The sequence below is a fragment of the Gobius niger genome, assembly GCF_951799975.1.
Source record: "Gobius niger genome assembly, chromosome: 2".
Taxonomy (NCBI): Eukaryota; Metazoa; Chordata; class Actinopteri; order Gobiiformes; family Gobiidae; genus Gobius; species Gobius niger.
In genome coordinates, this window is record NC_136853.1 from 38,589,275 (window position 1) to 38,613,598 (window position 24,324).

The window sequence follows — 24,324 nt, forward strand, 5'->3', positions numbered from 1 at the left end:
TTGCCAAAGACTCACTTTGCATAAGTGGATTTCACGCAGGGTTAGTGGAAAGGGCAATATTTGTGGCACTGCTGTCTAACTCGAATCGACAAACACCGACAAATATTCAAAACAATTTTTAATATAAAAATATTGTAAATTCATTTATACAAAATGAATGAAATGCTTCAAAGGATACCCTTGTAATAAAAATCACAGAGACATTTGATACACTTTACCTATAGTAAAAACAGTGCAAAAAAAAAGGATACTTGCTTTGGCTTTAAAGCATGAAGGTACAGTAGCTTATTCACTTTTGAGTTTTCTGCACACGCTAACAAAGTAGTTCTCAACTGATGCTGTGGCCTTGGGACCATCTCTACATATCCATATCCAGCAGCGAAAATTTTAACATGTTACTTCAATTAGTTGGACACTGAGAGTATTATAAAAAGATACTCTTCAGTATTTCCTCAGAGTTCTGCTGATTCAAGCACTAATTGGAAGACGGACCTGAATGAACATCTGGTGGTACTTGGGCTTCTTTAGGTTGTACTCAGGGTCATCTGTTTGTTTTAATTAGAGATAATTAATTTAGGCTTACTTAATGTGTGTAAGTGTTGTCCTGATTTGATGTAACAAGTGAATTTCTCCATTGTGAGATCAATAAAGGATTATCTTATTTTATCTAACCTTTATCTATCTTTGATTCAAGCACTGTGTCAAAGGATACACACGCCTTTCAGTCATGTGACTTTTGTTGTTATGGTGGCCATTTTGGACACCGAAGTAGAATTAGGCAGTACTACAACATGTAACAATATCTCTACTCAGAATATAAATGAAAGACAACTGATTGACAGTGGCATTTTGATGTATTGCTCAAGAAGATAACAGTTAAAACACGGCCCTAGAGACGCACGTTTATGTGAAGAAACCAGTGTCAGTGTTTAAGCTGCTCAAGACGTTAGCATGCTACTGGTTAGCATTTGGCTTCAACAGCTCAGCTCTGACCTCTCCAAGAGAAAGCCCTGAACCACAAACATCTAGCCTTGGACAGAGGTGAGAGCTGAGCTGTTACTGTAGTATTTCCTCAGTGTTCACAGATTGAGCCACACATGTGTTAATCGTGTTGAAGCCATTGACAGTTGATTGATGACAGTTGCTAACCGGTAGATTGCTAATGTCTTCAACAGCTTAACACTGACTCAGACTATGACTCTGTTGACCTGACAAACTGTAAAAATCAGAGAAACAGTGCTGCTACGCTTGTGCCACATTTTCTGGCTTCACCACATAAACGTGCGTCTCTGGGGCTGTGTTTTTAGTTCTACCTTCTTGAGCAATGATTACGAATACAAAAAATTCCACTGTCAATCAGTTGTCTTTCATTTTAAAGATATTGTTACCCGTTGTAGTGCTGCACAATTGTATTTCGGTTTTCAAAATGGCCGCCTTAACTATGTGTGGTGTCATTGGAAACGCATGTATAGACTTGTATCATATAGAATCTAAATTATGAATCATCACCAATCTTTTGTTTATTTTTTGCAAAGGCCTGCTGATAATGGCCACGTGAGTCACTTTTGGGTCCCGTCACCGTCACGCCAGTTGAGAGCCACTGCTCTAACAAAACTATTAGCAGAGTAACACGTACATGCAAAAACATACAAATATTTCTCCTTCGTGAGATCAGTTAGAATCGGCTATTTTCAGGTGAATGAAAGTGGAACAGTGCATTGTTTTCATACCCTGCAGTGCAGAAAGATTTCCAGTGTTGTTTGTTTTTCTCTTTAGATAAAAGAACATTTCAAAGTTAAAACATAAAATTCTCCAATATGGAAAGTCAGGACATACTCTTCCAAAAATAACACATCTACAAACTAGACCACAGTAGTCAGTACCAGAGAAAAGGAAGAGGAGAGATCATTGAGGCATAAAAGTTCAAAAATGGATCCCATTTCCCATAGTAGTAGTTCAAATCTTGGACAACTGTGCAGACTTAACCCCTTTAGCTTCTTCTTTTAGCCATGTTGATATGGAGTGTACCATTATCCACCGACTGCCATGTTGTTGATGTTCGCCAGGCTGTGCACCAGTCTCTTGGTGAAAAGCGGGTGGGATTTTCCGCAGTACGTGTGAGTCGTCTTTAGAAGTTGCTCCTCCAGCGGATCCAACAAACCGCTCACTGGGTCTGTGCCAAACGAGTACTGCAATGACAACCGCATGCATGGGTTAGTTAGTGAAAAGTGATGTGTTTTTTTTTTTCATTTTGGTTCAACTCAAACAAATGAGAATTCTCCAGAGGCTGACAGGTAAAGCAGGCGATGGAGCATTCAGACATGGGGAGCTAAATTTACTTAACGACCTCCCCAAACCGTGTTGTTCCTGCTTCTCGTTTAAAAGTTGATGATTGTACAGGCAGCAATAGTGTGTATAATAGAGGAGGAACTTCTTTATGGATTTGGGTCTAGTCTTTGCCACCTGTATCTTTGTTTTTAATGATATCCTCACCTTTTAAACCTCCACATGAACCAAGCACATTTTCTCAAGTTTGGCATTACCCACATCCAAAAGCTTAGCCACAAAAATGGGACGAAAACAAGGATGAAAATGAAAAAAAAAGCATCATAAAAACGTGACATAAAAAGAGTGGATGTAAAACCAACAAAAAGCTACAAAGGTGACAAAAAAGAGACAAAAAAGTCAAAAAACAGCAACAATAAGCATCAGAAGCGTCAAAAATGTCGCAAAAAATGATGTCAAAACAAAAACGCAAAAAAAAAAAGCTAAACAAGTGACAAAAGATATGCAAAAATGTGGCAATCACGATGAAAAAAGCGACATAAAAGCAACAAAGAAGCATCAAAAAGAAACAAACGGGACAAAAAAGTAGGGCTGCTCGATTATTGAAAAAATAATAATCACGATAATTTTAGTTACAATTGAAATCATGATTATTCAAACGATTATTTGTTGCCCTTAAAATAAAGTCTATCTTTATTTTATTTATCTATTTATTTATCAATTCAAGTTTGCCTCGATTGAGGAGAGGTCTCTGTTTCTCACCTGCCCCCTGCTGGCCAGCTCTCACACCTGCACAAGCAAACTGAGCAGCACGGCCTGATGACATCATCACACAGCGCTGTTTGTTTTATGTCAGGCAAAAGCATGAGCCATGGCACGTGAAATGCGAAGGGAAAATAATCACAGCGGCATGAAATAATGCAAGTCTGCTTTGCTTTGTGAGATTGCTTCAGATGGACAAGCGGCATCCTTAATCATCGTTGTTTCTATAATAAGTTAAAAAGATGAACATGCTCATCATCAACCAAACTTTTACTAAAGCTACTACTATTTTTTTTATTTTTCTGTATTTTTATTTTTGGATGCTTAAAGGTGCACTATGCAACTTTTTAGGTGAAAAAAAAAATCTTAATATTTGCATGCATTTGCCCATTTAATGAGTCTGTGGCGTTATGGGTGCAGCATAGCGCCTTTGTTTTCCCTCACAGTGACCTCTATGACGTTCCAGGATCAATTGATTTTAGGGGTTTGTACCAGAAACGGGCAAGAAACGGGCCAGAAACCCCAAAACAATTGATTCTGGAGCGTGATAAAGGCCACTGTGAGGGAAAGCAAAGGTGCCATGCTGCACCCATAATGCCACCGAGTCACTAAAAGGTCAAATACAGACAAATATCAAGTCTAATGTCTTTTTTTTCACAATAAAAAGTTACATAGTGCACCTTATAGTGCCGTGTTGTCTGCTGAGTCAAGACTGTATTTTGTGTTGTTTTGGTCCTGTCTTGGTGTTAGTTTTTCAAATGTATTGTGCAAATGTGCAAAATGTGCTCAGTTAAGGTGGGGGTTAAGAGGTTAAAAAATGTACATGGCAGTAGGCACACACAGAAGAACCATTACATGTGCAATGAAGATATTAAGTTTTGCGTTCTTCAGCTCTAGCTTTCGTGTCCATTCATTCTTTAATGGCTCCAAAGTCTAAACCCGGTCTTGGTTTGGTCTCTGTCTGGTCTTGTCCCAATTAACACGGCCCACAACTGCAACTCACAGCATTTGGACAATATCTTTCCCTTGATAAAATTAAAAAGTCCACCACACTCCACGAGGACTAGCAAACTAATGCAATCAGCTCGACTCAACATAAAGTGGTTCAAGGTTTTACGCTATAGGCTTAGGATCCGGTCATAATAAGTGCGGATTAGAGGCGAAATTTCATGTCTTTCCAATAATGAAGGTGCCTTTACAATGCTCTAAGGAAATCAAAGGGGAATTACCACTTTTATGCTAGCTCATTTGCTTGCGGTTGGGACCCCTCCTTGATACTGGGTCACAAAGAGAAATGGTGTTTTTATGAGCGCGCGCACACACAGTCGCACGCCCATTGGTCATAAAGTTGCATTTACAGTTGCCTGTATTGATTTTGGGGCCTGGTGATGGGCCACTGTTGGGGCGCAAGGCAGCAACTCTAAATGCATTCATTGGTTGTAAAAATTTAACTGCTGCATCCCGGACAGAGCGTTTGCATCCGAGGAAAGTGGGAGGTGAGGCTCTGTGAAGGGCAGACCTCGCTGAAACATTTAGAGGCACACGGGCGCCAGGACAGACTAACAGACGGAGACAGACAGGGGTGAGCGCATTGCATTTACTAACACTTTGCAAAGGAATAGGCCACCGTTTTGCCATACTGATATATGTTCTTAGACGAGTTGATGCGTACCTGTCTGGTCTTTACGTGTGCGCTCAGTAATGCAAAAAGACCAAAGATGTTGTTAGCATATAGCCTCTCCTCCTCTCGTCTATGGGGCCAATGGGGGTGAGGTTAGAAGCGACCAAGCTCTTCCACGTTTTGCCTTTTTGTTATATACGGTGTTTTAAATCTCGTTTTAAGACTCACTTTTATTCTCTGGTTTTTAGCACCGCGTAAGTTGTTTGGTTCCCTGTGTCTTTTCATTTATTTTATCATTTTATTCTTATTTATAGTTTTTAATGTGTTTTTATTTATATTTATTATTTTTTAACTCATCTAGCGGTAGAGCTAATTTGTATTGTTTTGGTTTAGTTGTTTTTGTGGTTGTGTGTGCAGCACACATTTTGTTGTTTAAATGTGCTATATAAATAAAGTGGATTGGATTGGATTGTTTAAAGGAACAGGCCACCGTTTTTCCATACTGAGATATGTTCTTACCTGAGCTTAGATGAGTTGATACATACCCGTCCGGTCTTTGTGCGTGCCCTCTGTCATGCAAAACAACCAAAGATGTTGTTAGCATTTGGCCTCCCCCAACGTATTCCTATAGCTCCAAACGGGGTTGAAGTTGGAAGCTACCATGTTCTTCCACGAACAAAAGACCAGACAGGTACGTATAAACTTGTCTATGCTCCTGTCTAATCTCAGTATGGAAAAACGGTGGCCTGTTCCTTTAAATACAATTCCGTGAAAGTTACACAATCCAAGTATAATTACACAAAATGAAACATGTAGATTTTCTAAGAGGATAAAAAGGGGTGCTATATTGTAAGGCGTAATAACACCGTAGAAGCACTTTGACATCTGAGCAGAAACATCTGCACTTTACTGCGCGGAGGTTGAAATGCTCCTAAGGTGTTATTATGCCTGACAATACAGTAGCCCTTTTTATCCACTTAGAAAATCGACATGTTTCATTTTGTGTAATTAGACTTGGATCGTGTAACTGCTCACGTAACCGTATTTAAATCGTGTAAGAGCTTGGTCGCTTCTAACTTCACCTCCGTTTGGCCCTATAGAGGAGAGGTTAAATGCTAACAACATCTTTGGTCTTTTTGCGTGACTGAGCGCACGTATAAAGAGCAGACAGGTACGCATCAACTCGTCTAAGCTCAGGTAAGAACATATCTCAGTATGGAAAAACGGCGGCCTGTTCCTTTAAGAACTAATGTATTTTCAGTCATTTTGCATTACATAGCATTATTCTCCGTACACAGCGGTGGTAATCTACTTCTTCACCTCTTAACCCCCGCCTGAACCGAGGACATTTTCTCCAGTTCAGCTTTACCCAAATGTAAAAGCTTCTTGACTAAAGGCCAGAGTAACGCCTCATTTGATCTAAACGTATCGTTTTCTCATAGTGTATTCGTCACATTTTTGGTCAATTTTTCATCGCTTTTTCTTCATATTTTTGTCACTTTTTTTGTTGCGTTTTCATCACATTTTTCCCTCTCTTTGTGCCTTTTAGATTTGGGTAAAGCTGAACTGGACAAAGTGTGATTGGTTCAGGCGGGGGTTAAAAGTTAAAACTAATCGTAATAATAATACTAATAATAATGATAAAAACCTTACACTTGTATTGCTCTTTACAGGCCTTAGGTTGACAATCCATTCAACGAGCTTTCTGTAGTCACTACACATTCACTCATCCCGACTATTGTAGCCACAGCTGCCCTGGACGAGACACAGACTTTTGTAGCCACAGCAGCTGTGGCTTTGACTGATGGAGAAGCAGCTGCCTCTCAGTCCGTGAACACCCAGGGACACAATTCAGGCTGTACAATGTCAGAACGCTTGAAAGAAGGTTGAAATATGAACTACTTACTCATTCAGAGAATCACATGCTTTTCAGAACATATTTGTGGAAGTCTAAACTACAGGGTTAGCAAGTTTTAAAACATGGTATACTGTACTACCTAGAGAAGACAGTTTTTTTCATTATGTAATTGTAGCCTTCGGTAATAAGCCGAATGCCCATCTCGATTATGCATGCGTGGGTCAATCAGGCTCCTAATTTCGGCCCAAACAAACCACTCCACCACTGAAATGTGTGAGCGAGTCCAGGTAGTGGAGCGTGAACACTGAAGTATATTGAGTCATAACCTTGACCTGTAAGGCTTTCGGGCATTGGTTTAAACACATTAAGTCTCAAGTGACATTTCTTGCAAATATTTATGTTGTCAATATCTTGAAAGCGAGGGAAAAGTCAGGACGGCGGCAGAAGCGGACCATAGCGGACCATAGCGGACAGGGGAACAGGATCAGCCCGACACAGACACTGTCACTTTTTAAATCATTAAATTTGTCTTGGAATCACGGGGAAAATGATTCAAAACGGTGTTGATGTTAAAGCAGTACTAAGTAACTCTTGCCCCTAGAGGCCATAAGCGCAACTGCAGGTGTCGTAGCAAGTTTTTTAACTTATTAATTGTCTTGGAGAGTAAATAGTATGGTGACAGGAAAGGCGAAGGGAGAGAGGGATATTGTACATCCAATTATACAATTGAAATAATTTTTTCCCTCAAATTTGGCTGTAAATACTGTTTAAAATGACGTTAGCCCGCAGTTAGCTTTGCCCGTTAGCATGTTAGCTTCTTCTTCGTGATTCCATTAGTGTGAATTGCTTTCTCCGGACCGGTGGCAGTCAAGTTGCAAACATGGTTTTCTGGCCAGAGACACCAGGGGGAGATGAAAGACCTTCCAATCGTCCCATAAACACTTGTATTACCCCCACTAAGGTAAACACGTTACTTAGTACAGCTTTAAATATAGTAGGTACATTTCCATCTGTCAAATTGGCGATCTATTAGCTATCAGATCACTCATAAAAAAAATACAATACATCAATACATCTCTGGTCACAATTAAAATAAGATTTTGTTCACTGTCCACATCCTGATTGACAAAAAAAATAAAAGAAGGATTCTATGTTTTTATTTCTCATTCCAGTTTAAATGTACTGAATATCGGCGACATGGAGCCACAGTTTCAAAACCTGGACGCCTTCAAGGGTCAGAAATACTGTTTTCACATAGTTATTCCAACTATGTGAACATGGACTGGTCGTCACTTGTTCACAACAAGTCACAACATATGAACAGTCGTTCAGTTCTTTCAGTCTCTGTCTATCTCCGTACGCAGCCCTGGTTGTAAAAATAGACTTTATGCTAATATTGTAACAAGCTCCACGGCGACGACAAAAATTCTTTAAATCATCAACTTTCCAGCGGTTAAACGGTCCAAATCAGCGCTTTATTCGTTGCTTTACGCTAACTATCAATATTGTTTGTTAGCCAAAAGAAATTCCATTACCCATAATAAAACGGGCGACCCGAGATGGGCATTCGGCTTGTTGTGACCAAAGAAACCGTTTTCTCCTTTGATTGAAGCGAACTGTGCTGCCCAACACATCAGAAATATGCATTACTTAGAGCCGGGTTTCAACCTTTCAGTTATGAGACAACCACTCTACCACAAGCCACTCAGACCCTGGTTCTTAGTGACTCACTGAGGGTTTATGCACATCTGTCGAGAATACGGTGCACATTTTATAATCAAGTCTTTTGTGGCATTTGCGTCCTTCTTTCTTTCAGCACCTCCCTCAAGTACGACGATCTATACAAATACTCAAGAGTAGCCCAGGGACTTCTTGCAATAAACAAGCAAAAATAGAGGAAATTGCCTCTGTTAGATAAAATGCACATAAAACTAATCAAATATTTTACGAAATTGCCTATTGGAAAAATCTATGTGTTTATGTTGCTCTTGCGCATACGCTACAATTGCATTTAACTGTAAACTGCTGTATTGATCGAGCGCTATAAAGCTGTTTAAGCACGAGCCCTGGTTCAGCCGCATGGACTGATCCATGTCCGATGCTTTGTTAATAGACAAAGCAATGAGACTTTGGAACGGTGATAGCTTCATTAAGTAAATGCCACTTGGATCGTCAATAACATTACACTTGTGGTAAACAACCCATAAACATCCTCAGGAGAAATTTGCTTCCCCCCCCAAGCTTAAAGGTGGACTACAGTGTGTGCAAACAGAGATCTCCAGTACTTAATGTCCAAGGGGTCAGTCTAAACCCCTGATCTCATCTCGAAGGTTGCGGAATCCAATGTTTGGAGGGGGCAGGTGTGTCAGTGGGTCAGAAAAGGTCTGGTCCAATCAGACCTTTCGCACAACTCCACCTACAGCTCTCGGAAGTCTCTTCACCCACGCGCGCGTCAAAAAGAATTACACAAACAATATCAAGCTCACCTTTCGAATGGCCTCGTAAACTGCTCTGAAAGCCGGCTGTTTGCCGTCGTGGAAGACTCCCCTGTTCCCGTGCAGTATGTACACGCCCTCCTCTTCAGCCGAGGCACAGTTACTGCCGTAGATGCAGTGATCGGGCCGGTAGTTCCACTGGCACGGGAACTCCAGCAGCAGATCTGGAGAAAGGATGAACGGAGAAAATTGCAATTGAAACTATGGTCAATCTAAATAATCAGCACGGAGCTTTATGATCTAAGGTCAACCAACCAGTCTAGGGTTGGGCCATAGATACAGACGGCATCTCATGTGTGGCCATGTTTGAACAGTTAAGGGGAAAACGATTTGGAGAAAAATCTAAACTTTCTCTAATTATTCAAAAACTACTTCAACAAATGCTGAATTATGAATAAAGTTATCTATTAAATGAAGATATAAAGACATGGAGAGGAGCAAAGTGGTTCAACAGCCCATAAATACATTAATAACAGAGAATGCTAACATTATGCTAATGCTAACTAGCTACGATTGCTGTTTTTTTGCTTCTACTGAACAATCTGCTGTGAATAAACATCCATATGGGCCCGATTTACACTTGACTTTATTTATATGTGGCACTAAGTTTATATTCCACCAGAATATGGCTAAAAAGAGTGGAAAATCAAGTTTCCCGAAATGCTGTCTGTATCTATATCATATCGCATGTCGATATTATTTTTTGATATCGTTGTCACTTTTTATATCGCTGTGGACACGATATAATTTGTGTTACGCTCAGCTCCATCAGAGCAGCATAAACACTGACTGTGTAGGACACAGGGGCAGGTGCTTCAAAAGTAAAATGAACCAAAGGATGTAAACTGCTTGATTAGATCATATTTACGAGGAAATTAGTATGGCGCTTAAAAAAAAGAATGAAATATGTAAGGGATAATGCACGACGAGGTGTCCATTATCAGAAATAACTGGACGACACGGAGGCCGGAGTGACGTGTGAAAGAGCCTCAGATCATTTTAATCCTCTGCCAAAGGAGCAGGTTTGTGCTTTGTTCATGTGGGAGAAGCTCCATGAAGAAAAAGACCATGACTAAATATGATTACAATAAATATTATAAATGCAAAGCTGACTAAATTTGTCTTGAACACATATTTTTGTCACATTTTGTTTGGATAAAAGCAAACTGGTCGGTTCAGGTGGGCGTTAAGAGGTTAAATGTAGCCGACATGCAATTTTAAATTAAAGAAATTAAATAAATATTTTTAAAACTAGACTAAAATTGCATATTATTATTTGACTAAATCAAAAATTAAATTATATTTTCGACAAAAAACTAAATTAAAATATTTTGTCAAAATAAACACAACTTTATTACTTCTACTTGAATAGAATCATTTTAAAGTTACTCAACAACATTACTCAAGTAAATGAGTAAATGTTCTGGATACTTTATCCAGCTCTGATTGTAGAATTCTCCTAAAACCTCACCTTTAACCTCCATCTGAACCAAGCACATTTTCTCCAGTTTGTCTTTACCCAAATCTAAAAGCTTGTTCAAAAAAGTGTCAAATCAATCAATGAATCAATCTGTTATTACTATACTTCTCATGAACAGATATGGGCTATGTTATATATCTACATCTAACACTTATATTATATACAATATAAATACTGTGTGGGTTGTGATGATGATGATTTTAAAATGACACTAACATGCTGATATATTGGGTGTAGGAATGAATAATTACGGTATGCACTTGTTATAAAGTGAGCATTTTGTGAATGTTGACTTAATGTAATGCATTGTTGCATCTCATGTATTCATGTAACTTAATTGTTTTATTACTACGAGCTACCAAAGACTAAACTAAGTTAGTGCAGCAACCACATTATTTAAATTATATAGAATATATGAATGGGGGTGGAAGTAAATAACTTTGTCTTCTTCCCACTCCTTTTTGAGCTCAAATGTTTTTTTTGTTTTTTTTGGCCAATTATAGGGGCAAAGGAAGTACGTTGTATGTAAAGGTAAAGATTTTGTACAGATATGGTATGTGCCCATGTCTCTGTATTTGTTCTTGAACACTGTCTGTATAGTTTTGTAGGTCTTAGCTTTCAAATGAAGCGTTACACTGGCCTTTTGGCTGTAGGTAATGGGTAAAGTGACCCTGAATTTTATTGCCCTTATGGTATTACGATTAACATATAACTGTTGTTTGATCTTGGTCAAAATCGTATGTTTTTTTAATAAAGGTTTTACCGTAAATATATATTATTTAAGGCCACTTCTTACCAGGATTGTAATGGAAAATGATATTGAGAAGGTCCTGATCTCCCCATGTGATGTTAAGTTTATATTTTTGTAGAAGAGGCATCAGCAGCTCCTCCCAACGAAGACCCACGGACGTCATGTCATTCTGCACACACAGAACCAGACAAACAATAAGACAGTCAGGATCCTGTGCTGTGGGGAAAAGATGTACGGTGAAAGGAGGACCCCTTGTGGCCAGAAACAGACAACACACTGTTAAAAGAGCATCCAAGTCTCATACACATTGTACCCATTTTGTACCCATTTGAAACATGTTTTATAAAGTTTTAAACCTACCCTAAAGAACGCTTTCCTCATCCGGGTCATGTTCATGAGCATCACCCCTGAGTTGATGCCCGTCCTGCCGTAGAACGGGTGGCGTGCAAAGCGGTTGTACCAGGCGATCCGCGGCTCCTCGTGCTCGGGGGCCATCGCGGCCAACTGGGACGAGTTAAATCTGGACAGGAATGACCACAGTTTGTCGACAGGCTGCAGGAAGATGATGTCCGAGTCCACGTAAACAGCAGAGTCCAGGCTTTTCAAAATGAGCTTCAAACAAAGACAAACAAAGACACAAATGCAAAAGAAAGTCAGTGATCGAGCAGAGTCAATATTACAGCAGATGCAAGCGGAAAACTGGAGACGTTTTGAAATAGGGTTGAGCGAGTCATCAGCACATGGTTTAACCTCTTAAATCCCACTTGAACCGAGCACATTTTCTATGGTTTTCCAAATCTAAAGGCTTCCTGAACAGCAATGAAAACGTGAAGGAAAATACAACAAAAAAGACATTAAAAAAGCAACGAAAGAGCCTCAAAAAGACAATTAAAAATGTTTGGAAAGAGCAAAAAAGAGCCACAAGCGCAACAAAAAAGTGCTGGAAAAAGCTACATAAACACGACTATAAAGTGACGGAAAAAGCAACAAAGGAGTGACAAAAACATGTTTTCAAAATTATGAAAAAGCAAAAAAGTTAAAAAAAAAAGCAACAAAAATGCTGCAAAGAAACAATAAAAAACAGAGCTGGGAAAAGTGACAAAACATGAATAAAAACTGACAAAAACACGAGCAAAAAGAGACGAAAACACACAAAAAATGCTTCAAAAATCTGTCAATGCAACAACAAAAAAGTGTTGTAGGTCTTAGCTTTCAAATGAAGCGTTAGGCTCATACTAGCCAATAGAGTTCAGGAAATTCCACAGTTACCATGGAGATCCGCCATCTTTGCAGCTGTTAGCATACATTTCCATTGATTAACATTAGCTAAAAACTGTGTAAAAAGTGGAGAAAAAAAGCTGTGGAACAACTCCGTTAGCTGCTGAGTTCCTGCTGGTAAATACATCAAACTCACTGTGGTGTCCAAGTGTTTTAATGCGAACAATAACTTCAGTATTTTAACTTTTAAAATCTCCATTAGTTTACAATTGCTGCTTATCCCATAATGCTTAGCGATATGACGTCACATTCCCGAACTCTATAGACCCTTTAATTGTTTGTAAACATTCTGGGTTTAGCTGGAGGCAGGAAGCTAGATTCCCATCTATTTACATTGTAGCTGTTGTCATAGTAACGATAAACAAATGTCTAACTGTTGTTGGAAATATCCGAAAATCTTATTTTATCGTCTCAAATGTCACACCTCTTATTCTTGCACCTTAAGCCACAACAGGACCACATTTTTAGTTGTAGTTTTACACTTATAATCACTAGTTTTAGTTTAATCTTATTTCTCTGGATCACTTCCTGCCTCCAGCTGATGTCACTGATGATGTAAGCAGCGAAAGGGTCTGTAAGCTTTGAGATTTGGGTAAAGCTGAACTGGAGAAAATTTGCTCGTTTAAGGTAAGAGGTCAAAAGGAAATTTTGTAATAGAAGTAAATGCCAGGTTATGTTATTATTATGCTTGGGGGCAGCAACAATTTGAATGTTCTATGTCAATGTGCGTTGATGTGTGTTTGGGATTATTACACATTTATATGAGTTAAATCCATAACTTATTTGTAAAACTTCGAATGTATCTATTTAATTGTTTTACTAGTCTTGACCTGGAAAGTTCATTTACTTTAAAAATACTCACCGGGAGGAAGAGGCGCTGAGAGGCACAGGGCTTAAACAGTTTCTTCCACTCTGCAGCGTTCTCACTGGGAAAACTGATTGAGTACAGAGAGTAGTTGAATCTGGTTTGAACAGAGTCGGGCCAGGACTCCAGCTGCAAATGCAAAGTGATCTCATGTTCATATTTCACTTTGCACGGTTTATATATCAGAATTATGGTCAAATGCGACTCACAGCCTCCATGAAACTGGCGTGCAGCTGATCCTCTGCAAAGATGTGCACACAGAGCTGTTTCATGCTGAACAGAACGGCTGATTTGACCATCGTCATCGTCTCCTCCAGTCTACTCCCACAAGCCACCACAACCAGGTGCATGGGAGGCTCCGCAGTCGAGTCCGCGTGGCTCTGCTGTCGCATTATGTACCTGAGAGAAAGGAGGATAATCATAAAGGACAAGTACAAACGGGTAATCCAAAGTGCACTAAAACTGGTTCCCGTAAAAATACTTTCCTACGACAGCTCACTGTGTCTGGAGACAATAGACGTAGAGCTAATGTGTGGAATTTACTGCAGACCTGTTGGCTAACTTTGAAGTGCAATGTGTGGATAACTCACACAGAGGAAGGAAACTCAGAAACACATAAGAAGGTTAATATGTGCTGTATAAAGCACATATTCTCTTGGCTTGCTAACACGTATAGGCCGACATGAGTTCAACGTTAGTCCATTATTAGTTCATGATTCACTTGTGTTTATAAGCCTTGTAACAGTATAAGTCACTTTAAAATTGTAATATATACTATATTTGTAGTTAGTAGGGCTGGGACGATCCCCTTTTGTCACAATCCGATATGTATCACGATATTTAGGGGCCGATCCGATACGTATCTCGATTCAATAAGGTGTCTATAAGTTCTAAGTTTATAAACCAAGTCCATTTGACATTTATTGAAGTGTTAAGATTGAAAAATGCATTAGCACAAAATGTAACAAAGAAAGTATTGCGATTCTTGGTATTACAGCACAAAGTATTGCGATCCAAATCCGATCCGATATTTTATCCCAGCCTTAGTAGTTAGAGCCGGGGTCACCAATGCCCGGTAGCACTTGAGACGTTTTCTAAGGTGTAAAACACTGAATATAGTTATTTCTGTTCTTGTGACTCAGTATGAGTTTAAAATATAGCTATTTTTATATAATACAGGGTCAATAGCCTATAAGTAAACACTGTACGTTTAAAGATTTGTTTTTAACTGGTAGCTCTCAAGCAACTTAATGCTCTTGAATAGCCCTCGGCTGAAAAAAGGTTGGTGACCCCGGAGTTAGAGTTATAAAAATGTAATATGTTTGTAATACATAGCACTGTTTCAAAAATGTATCTGAGTTACAGTAATTTGAGTTACTAAAAGTTACTTTTGGCAAAATAAACTGAAAATAGTAATAATGCCATCGAGCAAAAGTGGGGTCAAAGATTTCCTTTTCCTTCACTTCACCCATTCCCTCGTGTTTTGTTTTAGTGACAACTTCAGATTTTATACACAAACTTCCATCTTGATTTTGCATGTTGCATGGGGGAGTTTGACATTATCGATCACACTAGAATTGTAATGACTAATATATTACCCTATTTTGTGTGAGTGAAAAAAAGTCATATTTTTTTGTAGGGCTGCAACTAACGATTATTTTGTCATCGATTAATCTATCGAATATTTTTACGATTAATCGATTAATCGCTTGGCTGTGAATGGTGTAGGAAAATTGGATTAAAGAAAAAAAAAAAATCACATAAAGCTAAAGTGGCACCGCTTGGGGACATGTTGATGGAGGAAACTTAAGTAAATGTTTGTTGGAGGCTCTTGGCGCAAATTCTGCTTCTGATTGTATGAGACACAGACGGATATTTATGAAATTTACAATGTACAAAACACTACAGACCCTTACTATGAAAAACAAAGTAGGTTTTCATCAAAAATACTGCATATTCATGTCATTTTCGCTCTATTTGAGTCTGTGTGAACCAGAAAACGATTAATCGATTACTAAAATAGTCGCCGACTATTTCAATAATCGATTAGTCGTCAATGAATCGATTAGTCGTTTCAGCCCTATATTTTTGTAACTCGTTATTTTTGTAATGTTAACCCCAATACTGCATTGTAATAAACATTACTATATAGATAAAGTTGGTTTATAAATAGGCTCAAGATATTATCACTTAAACCTGACGTTTAAGTGATAATATGACACATAAACATACAGGGACACATTTCAAAGTTAATATTGACTAAGATCAAACATCATAAGCAAAAGAGCAAGCAGCCTAAATGTCAAACAAAAACATATACACATAAGGGACACCAACTCATTGAAGAACATAGTCACGTGACTGGCGTAACTTTAATAACAGTGTCATGGCCCAGACCATCACATACACATTCCGATGCATCAGGAACAAGGAGACTGCTACATATTCTCAACATCCATTGCAGCAAATGATACGACACGCCAAACAAAAGCAAGCAAGACCAGTCGATCCACTCTTTTCCTACCTATTGTACCAGTGCGTTTGGGTCCCAGTTTTGTCCGTGGCCCCTTGTCTGGCCCCGGGGTCTCTCGGAGGAACGAAGATCCGCTTAGTCCCGAGCCCTCCGTCCAAAGTGTGCGAGTAAAACAGCTTCGTGTAGAAATAAAACCCGGGGAACACGGCAAACACCATGCACAGAAGAAGTGCACGGTGGTAACGCCGCATTATTGAGTTTAAAGGCACTTCTCCGAGGCCGGATCATGACACTCGCTCCGTGCGCTGCAGTCTGTGAAACTCACGCTACAGCGAGGCACTTCCGGTTGTGAAAGCGATCTGTGGCAACAAAGTAAAAAAAAAAAAAAAAAGAAGAAAGATGAATGAAATAAGCGAGGGTCGATGCCCTCTGGTGGACACTGAGGGGCACTGCTCCACATCCTCCCGCCAGGTGATTGAACAAACATAACACATGGTGAAAGGAGCTTGAATATTACGCTTAATCTGTGGTTCTCAAACTGTGGTACGTGCACGTGAGATTTTACACTTTAATTGTAATTTGAGATAATTGCATAAATGCCTGCTAGGTGGTTTAGACATAGGCCTATTTAAAACAATTAAGACATGTCAATATTGTATTTCATGAAGTAGTGCCTGGTGTGAAATATATTTGAACCACATATAAATACACTTTTTTTTTTTTTTTTTTTTTACAGGCTACTTAAAGCGTCTGGAAGTTCTTATTTTTTTTTTTTTTTTTTTTTACAAATTTTATAAAATGAGCAAAATCCACCACCTGATCTTGCATTTTGATGTAAAGTAAGTAATAATTATATATATTATTTTTATAAAGTCCCTCCTTCCCGGATTTCAGCAACAAATCAGTGTCGAGTATCCTCCCACACTGACCAATGAGACGAGCTTTTCTTGCGAACCAGCCCTTCAGGTCCAATCAGGAGGGAGGGGGAGGAGCTTGATCATTTAGCTTTTAGAAAATTCTGTTCCTGCTCTCCTCATTTTTGCAAACTGAGAAGGGTTTTCTGGTTAAAGAGGGGAAGGATTTGATTGTCTACTTTCAAATTTCACCTTTATCTCTCCTCACTTTTTAAACTTACAGATTATCACTTTAACCTGTTGAAGAGAATATGTCGCCAATGCTCACACGTTTACACTGTTTTATTTCTTTCTTTCTTTCTTTTCCTCCTTTCTTTTCAAACCACCAAAGAAAGCAGATTCACAATCTCTGTTAAACCAATGCTAATGTTCAGAATAAACTGGCTGGAAGACCTGTTACCCTATTGTGCATGTTTTTGGATGTTGAGAGAAAATGGAGGGACATAACTACTGACATCATCAGGGACGGACTGGGACTGAAAAACAGCCCAGAACTCTGACCAGCCTGGCCCAAATTAGCGTAATTGTGACACTTCCACAAATACATATTTTAACCTCTTACCACCCGCCTTAACCGAGTGCATTTTCCCCAGGTCAACTTTTTATTTTTTTTTATTTTTTTTGACTGGCATCATCAGCAAAAAGAACGGGAAAGGTGGTCGTAGAAACAGAGGCAAAATCATTCATATAAATAATAAATAATAATGGTCCCAAAATTGAACCTTGTGGTACACCATACTCCACGGAATTCCTTTTAGATTCATGTTTTTTTATACTGGGCTTTACCCAAATCTAAAAGCTTCTCGACTGGAGAGCAACGATGTAACGCCTCATTTGAAAGCTAAGACCCACAAAAGTGATGGAAACTTTTTGTCACTTTTTGTTGTTTTTTTCCATTATTTTTTCTATCATTTTTTTGTCCGTGTTTTTCTCATGCTTTCATTGACTTTTCATCACATTTTTGTCACTTTTTAGTTGCTTTTACAGCACATTTTTGTTTTGCTTTCATCCTCTTCTTCTCGCTATTTTGATGCTTTTCTTTTTAGCTTTTAGATTTGGGTAAAGCTCGGTTGAGGCGGGACTGGTGGCCCTAGAGCCAGTGGCCCTTCTGCGCTCTTCCAGAATGGACACATGGCCAGTCTGCCCCTGGACATCATCATTTGTGGTAATTTGTCATAATAGTTTGAATCCCCACTCAATTCATATTTTCTCCTCTCTTTATTTATTTTTTTTTCTTTTCATTTTTAGATATGCATGACATTTCTTTCCTGTTTCTGGGGTAAAATTGATATTTGCCTCATAAAAGTATGTTGCAAAAGTAGTAATTTGTGGGAAAAATCAGCCTGATGCGTGAACTTTGCGCCACATTATATGATGTCGTGTATGGTCAACCCAAATAGTCAATACGTGACGGGAAAGGGGTTCAACTTTTTCGTCACATATTGACTCCGAAGGACAGCCGTTACTGTAAAAATACCCATTTCGTCACATTTGGACTAAAAAGGTTCAAAATGAGGTATAGTCCCTTTAAGTTCCACGTGCCTTGTAAAGTGGCTTTTATTTTGAAGGCCGCAGACGCTTCCTGTCCTCGCCTCAGTCTGGTCCGCCCTGACTTGACGGAGGCAGCGCTCTCCGCAGAAGCAGGCAGGGGTCGGGACCTCTCATGGGGGGAAGGGTGGGAGCGATGAGCGAAGTTGTTTCCCCCACTCTCTCCCTCCCCCCCCCGGGTCCCAGCAACTTTCAATTGGTTTCACCTCTGAAAAGACCTTCCCTTTCAACGCTTTTTTTATGACTGCGCTTTTTTTTTTGTCTCCTTTTTTTTTTTTTTTTTTTTACTGAAGTGCTGCCCAAGAGAAAAAACAAAACACGTCAAAGTCAATTGCCTTTTCATTCACTTTGACTGTGAGAGAGGGATTCTGGCTGCTGCTGCTGTTGCTGACGAATAAAACTTGAGGATGTGCACAGAATGCTTAAACATTATGTATGGGTATTTCTGTAATGAGCGCAAACAATGAAGCCTCATATTAACATAATCTCTGTGTGAACTTTGACCCTGAGTGTTATGGAGCAAAAAGGAAACCAACTTTGAGCAGATGGAGCTACAAGTCGCTGCACAATACTCATCTGCCTGACAATGGGCTTTTGGAGTAAACTATATTCAGTTTTATGCGTGTGATCAAAGAGACAGTTCATTTGTCTCTACACACACACGCACACACACTGTGGAAAGCAGCTCAGTGGCAGGTCCAGGCTTTTTTTCTGGGGTGGCCCGGGGGTGGCACTTGGTTTTTCTGGGGTGGCACCAAGACTGGAGGGAGGGAGTTGTCTTGGAACTTTTTCCTCCACCAAAAACTTTATAAAACATGTAAGCGGTACTAGAATCATAACTTTTTACCAGTAATAAATAAAGTAGGTACCCTGTTGGCCATGAAAGAAGTGTGACCATAAATAGTGTATACTGTATTTTCATATATATAATTTATGTATTATTATAATTTCCCCCCCTATTATCGTATTTTATTGGCCTTTATTTTATTTATTGGCCTGTCAGCACTTGCAGGTCACTCTTCTGAGGTAGTCTCAACCAGTGGTTCTCAAAGTGGGGGTTGAGACTCCTTGGGGGATCGCAAGGTGATATTGAGACGATATTTTTTTTACATTCCTGACATCGAATAGATACAGACGGCATCTCTGGAGTCGCCAATGTTTGAAAAAGGGGGAAAACAAAGTGGAGAAAAATCTAAACTTTCTCAAATTATTCAAAAACTACTTTAACAAATGCTGAATTATTGATATACTTTTCTACTAAATAAAGATACAAAGACATGGAGAGGAGCAAAGTGGTTCAACAGCCCAAAAATACATAAATAACGGAGAATGCTAACACGATGCTTCATGTTAGCATCATGCTAATGCTAACGCTAGCCAGCGCTAGCTACGACTGCCGTTCTTTTCGCTTCTACTGAACAATCTGTTGTGAAAAAAATATCCATATGGACCTGATTTAGGCTTGACTTTGTTTATGTGTGATAAATAAGTTCATATTCCACCAGAAAATGGCTGAAAAGAGCAACCATGGTAACTGGTGAACTTTTTTGTCTTCATTTTTGGCGAATATCTCAGTCATTACAGGGAGAATCCACATGAAACAAAAACTCGTCTCGAAGTTCATCGTCTTCTCTGTCAGCACATATGAACTAATGTCTAATTATTTCCTCATAAAGGCGTGCAAAAGTGGTGAGAATATTCAAAAACATGTGCGGAATGTTTGTGAATCCAATCACTGTCAAATACTGTTGAGGAAAAACATTTGTCACTTTTTGTTTTGTAGATTTCTTATAAAAACTGTATTCCTCCCATAGAGCTGTATTAGCCCCTTTCCTCCACCTGAGATTAGGACATCATCACATTCATCATTTAGTGAATTTAATCCAGATATCAAAATACAGTATCCAAACTAACATCATTAAACCAGATTTAAATGTTTTATTTTATTATAAATGCTTGTTACCTTATACAGAAGGGGGTCCCGAGTTGTTGGTTGAGTGATTTTGGAGGTCGTGGCCTGAAAAATTTGGGAACCCTAAACCAGTGATTGTCAAACCGTGGTACATAATATATATTTGGGCTTCTACAGTTGTACTGAGGCATTGATCTATTAACCCCCACCTGAACGAAGTACATTTTCTCCAGTTTGGCATCATCCAAATCTAAAAGCTTCTTGGAAAAAAAGTGCCAAAAAAGCGACGGAAACAAGGATGAAAATGCAACAAAACAGTGACATAAAGCAGACAAGTAGCGACTTAAAACATGCCGGAAACACAATAAAAAAGCGACAAAAACACTCGACTTAAGACTGATGAAAAAGCAACATAGAAGCCACAAAAGAGCGACAAAAAAAGATGACCAAAACGCTCCAAAAATGTGATTAAAAACGTGGTGACTATGCAAAAAAAAAGTAGCTTTCAAATGAGGCCTAGCTTTCCAGTGGAGAAGCTTTTAGTATTGGGTAAAGCTGAACTGGAGAAAATGTGCTTGGTTAAAGTGGGGGGTTAGAGGTTAAAGAAGAATAAAGTAACTTGTTTACCTTAATAAATCCTTTTTGTAGTCCTTCTGGGGGTATTACAAGTGTTGATGGGATGATTGTGGGGTATTTCATCTCCCCCTGGTGTCTCGGAGGCACTAATACACACTCATGGAATCACAAAGGCAAAAGCTAACTGCGGGCTAGCGCCACTTAAACAGTATTTACGGCCAAGTTTGAGTGAAAAAAAATATCTCCATTGTGTAATTGGATGTACAATACCCCTCTCTCCCTTTGTCTTTTCTGTCAGCGTAGTATTTACTCTCATGGACAATTAATGAGCAAAAAAACGCAACATGCTACGACACCTGCAGTGGCGCTTATGGCCTCTAGGGGCATGAGTTACTTAGTTCTGCTTAAAAGACTTTATTCATATCATTTAGATGTGATTTCATTAAAGGCTTGAATGATGCATTGACTTGCGTTAAATTTAGACATAATTCAGTCAATTTCAGGTTTATTTTAGTTTAGTCCTGATTTGATCTTGATCTAGGGCGGGGGGCACACTATATGGAAGGTCAGATATTTTACGAGGTGGTACTTGAAGTGAAAGGTTTGAAAATCACTGGTCTTAAAGGAGCTATCCCTGATTTTTTTTTATTTTCTGCATTGGAATAAAATTTGTTTTGTCCTTTAGTATATGGTAAAAGCAGACATTTATCCAAAAAACACTGGTTTTAAAGAGGGGGTATTATGCTTTTTTCAATCACATAGCACCAGTCTATAGCACACTACAATGATGCCGAAACCTTCTGTTGGTCTGTAAATGCAGTAAATTAGAATAACTGCCTTGTATAAAATTGCTCTCTCAAAATGGCTGTAGTGAATGTCTTGAAATAGGCCTCTGTCTCTTTAAGAGCCTCTGACCCTTTCTGACACGCCCCCTCCACACGCTGTCTGTGGCATCAGTGGGGAGGGGGTTCTGCTGAGGAGCAGTGGTTGGTTACTCGGCTGGTGACGAAAGCTCGGAGGCGTCTCCAGGAGGTGGGGGCGTTCCTAGGAGGACTCAGGCAAACCTATCCCTAAAATGGCTGCCATCAGAGTTTTTACAGATTACTCAAAAATATGTGAATGTGCCAAGGCAACACTTTAGGCATGTTTTTAATGAGGGAATGACATGATAACATGATGTAAAGCTTGAAAAAGTCAATTTTGCATAATACCCCCCCTTTAAAGCATTTTTAAACAGTCATAAAATGTCAGGCTAGTAGGCATTTTTTACAGTGAAGTGACAGTGTTCCTCCCTGAAAGTTGTGAAACCTGGTTTAAACTCAGTCCCTGTGACAAATTTTGATGTTGTAAAGGCATTAGGAAAGTTTGAGATGAGTTTGGACCAGAAAATAGAAATTTGAAATTTGAGTGACTCTGTTTCTTTGTACAATCGGGTATAGCTCCTTTAAGTCTAATTGCTATTTTCAACTAACTGACTTTCAGAGTTCACAGTAAGGACAAGGAGAAACGCTAACGTTTTCATTTAGATTTTGTTATTTTCTTCAGACATGTAATAAACAAATCCACAATTTCAAAACAATTGAGCGTGGCAGAGCAAAACAAAAGTCACACAAAATAGTGTCCTCCATTTTTGCTGCAACCAAATACAGAAATGATGAAAAAAACAAAACAAGAAAGAAGAATCCTCACAGTTCTCACAAGCCCAAACATCTAGTCCCAGCTAGTGTAGTGAACCTATAAGAGCTCTGAGATGAACGACTCTAACAAACTATGAAAACACAGCCTGTCTCACGATATATTGAGACCAAATCATGCCACAACACTTCTTCTTAAGGTGTGCTAAATGATCATGTAAAAATCCAGACAATAACACTGGTATGACCACATCAAAACGACATATCCAAATATCAGTATTTCATCTAAAATGTAGTTAGTTTGCTCTATAGTTGTAGTTATCCTGGTAATAAATTCTACACGTGTCTGCATAAAAAGTGAGTTCCTGAAGTCCATAGCATTGCAAGCCTGTACAGTTCACCGTGTGCATAATGAGACATTGAAAACAAAACAAAACGTTTCCTGGCTTCTCGACTTACATTTGAGGGTGAAATGTAGAGTCAGCAGTTTCCTAGGCCGCCTATGCAGCTGAATGAGAAAAAGAGAGGATTGATCTAAGTAATAAATCAATAAAGCACCTTTTTTTTTTTTTATCTAGATCTTTAAGATGTTGGTTCTTGTTTCTTTCACTCGCCTACAGAGTAACAAAACGAATGACGGTAAACTAGTTTCTTAATTCTTATCGTAAAGGAATACCACTTTTCCGACAACAATCTACATGATGTGTGCACTGGACCCGTGATGACATATAGTAACTCCTAAATGTATCTGATCCGCTCCTTGTTCTCCCAGCAAAACAGAAAATATTTAAAGATAATGAAGTATTCTCACTCTGCAAGACCCAAGACTGAACGCATTCTCGCTTCAACATATTGTACTGTAATGGTACATAATTATAATGTACTTAGAGCTTTTAACAGTCACTTGAAAATCTACAGTAAAAGGCAGTCCAGAGGAATAAGCAGTTCCTTAGATGAACACCAGGATGTTTAGGTATTTGAGGAAAAAAAAGGAAAAAAAAAAGTGTTCGGGGACGGGATCTGGACAGGAGGTTGACAACTCCAATGTGAGTTTTCCGTAAAGGTCGATCCGAGCTGGTACAGAGCTGCACGTTTCGCATTTCCAAATAAAATGTCCGCAGCCTTGAAGTGCAGAGATTACGAGGGACTGAATCGAGTTTGTAAATTGCCAAGACATTTCCGGGCTCAACAGTTCAATCTCGCCCTGGAATAAGTTGCAATCTACCTCTGATGTCCTGATGGCAAGGTTGGCATTGTGTATAGGATAGCGTTACAACATGTCCAACCGTCAGGGTGTGAAGTATTGCTTGGAAGGGCACTGGAGACAGAATCTTAATGTCGTTTTCGTTCTCAAAACCAAAATATATATATAAAAAAGCCGTGAAGTAGTAGGAGTAGTTGCGGTAAGCTCCAGCAGTGCCTCTTAGATATTTGTGTGGGATTGGAGATTGTTAGTCCAGGCTGGGGTGTTGGTTTTTTCTCAGTGGGACTCCCCGTTGACGGAGCTACCCTCTCCGCGGGGCGATGACGAGCGGGACAGCCCCCTCTCTGTGTTTTCGGAGCTGTTCCCGTTCTGGCTGTGGTGGTCCGAGGAGGCGCCCGCACTGGACGAGGGGGAGGTGGTGGAGGTGGAGGAGGGCTTGGCCTTCTCCTTAAAGTCTGTGATGATGACGGTCAGGTCCCCGACGGTCACCTCCAAGTGCTGCGCGCTGCTCCGGTCGATGTTCTTTAACCTGGGCCTGCAGGACGTGAACACGGACAGAATGAGTTTACAGATTACATACAACGTCGTTAACTGTGTGTGTAATTAAGGCTGTAGGTTAAGTTTTAATTTGTTTAAGACTCTGTGCATAACTTTAAACAAAACAACG

General features: G+C 39.4%; 2 protein-coding genes across 2 annotated transcripts in view; both read right to left on the reverse strand.

The window, feature by feature from the left end:
* Positions 1-1,353: 1,353 nt before the first annotated feature.
* Positions 1,354-16,262, reverse strand: LOC306960150 (glucoside xylosyltransferase 1-like). Its single transcript, XM_079552505.1, has 7 exons — positions 15,921-16,262; positions 13,606-13,795; positions 13,394-13,525; positions 11,614-11,865; positions 11,299-11,422; positions 9,014-9,186; positions 1,354-2,189 (listed from the first exon to the last, which is right to left on the reverse strand). Exons 1-7 carry the CDS (start codon positions 16,118-16,120, stop codon positions 2,031-2,033), a joined length of 1,230 nt encoding a protein of 409 aa, XP_079408631.1. The 5' UTR covers positions 16,121-16,262; the 3' UTR covers positions 1,354-2,030.
* A 7,188-nt stretch (positions 16,263-23,450) lies between these two features.
* The window catches only part of yaf2 (YY1 associated factor 2), a 31,584-nt gene continuing 30,710 nt past the window's right edge, over positions 23,451-24,324 (reverse strand). The window contains exon 4 of the mRNA XM_079552541.1: positions 23,451-24,192. Within this exon, the coding sequence (XP_079408667.1) occupies positions 23,934-24,192 (259 nt within the window). The 3' untranslated portion in view covers positions 23,451-23,933. The remainder of the gene's footprint in view (positions 24,193-24,324) is intronic.

Coding starts and splice junctions, on each gene's coding strand:
- LOC306960150 (XM_079552505.1), bottom strand. CDS start 16,120: ATGCGGCGTTACCACCGTGCACTTCTTCTGTGCATGGTGTTTGCCGTG. Junction 13,526..13,605: donor ACGCCAGTTTCATGGAGGCT/GTGAGTCGCATT, acceptor TTGCATTTGCAG/CTGGAGTCCTGGCCCGACTC. Junction 11,423..11,613: donor TGAGGAAAGCGTTCTTTAGG/GTAGGTTTAAAA, acceptor CTGTGTGTGCAG/AATGACATGACGTCCGTGGG.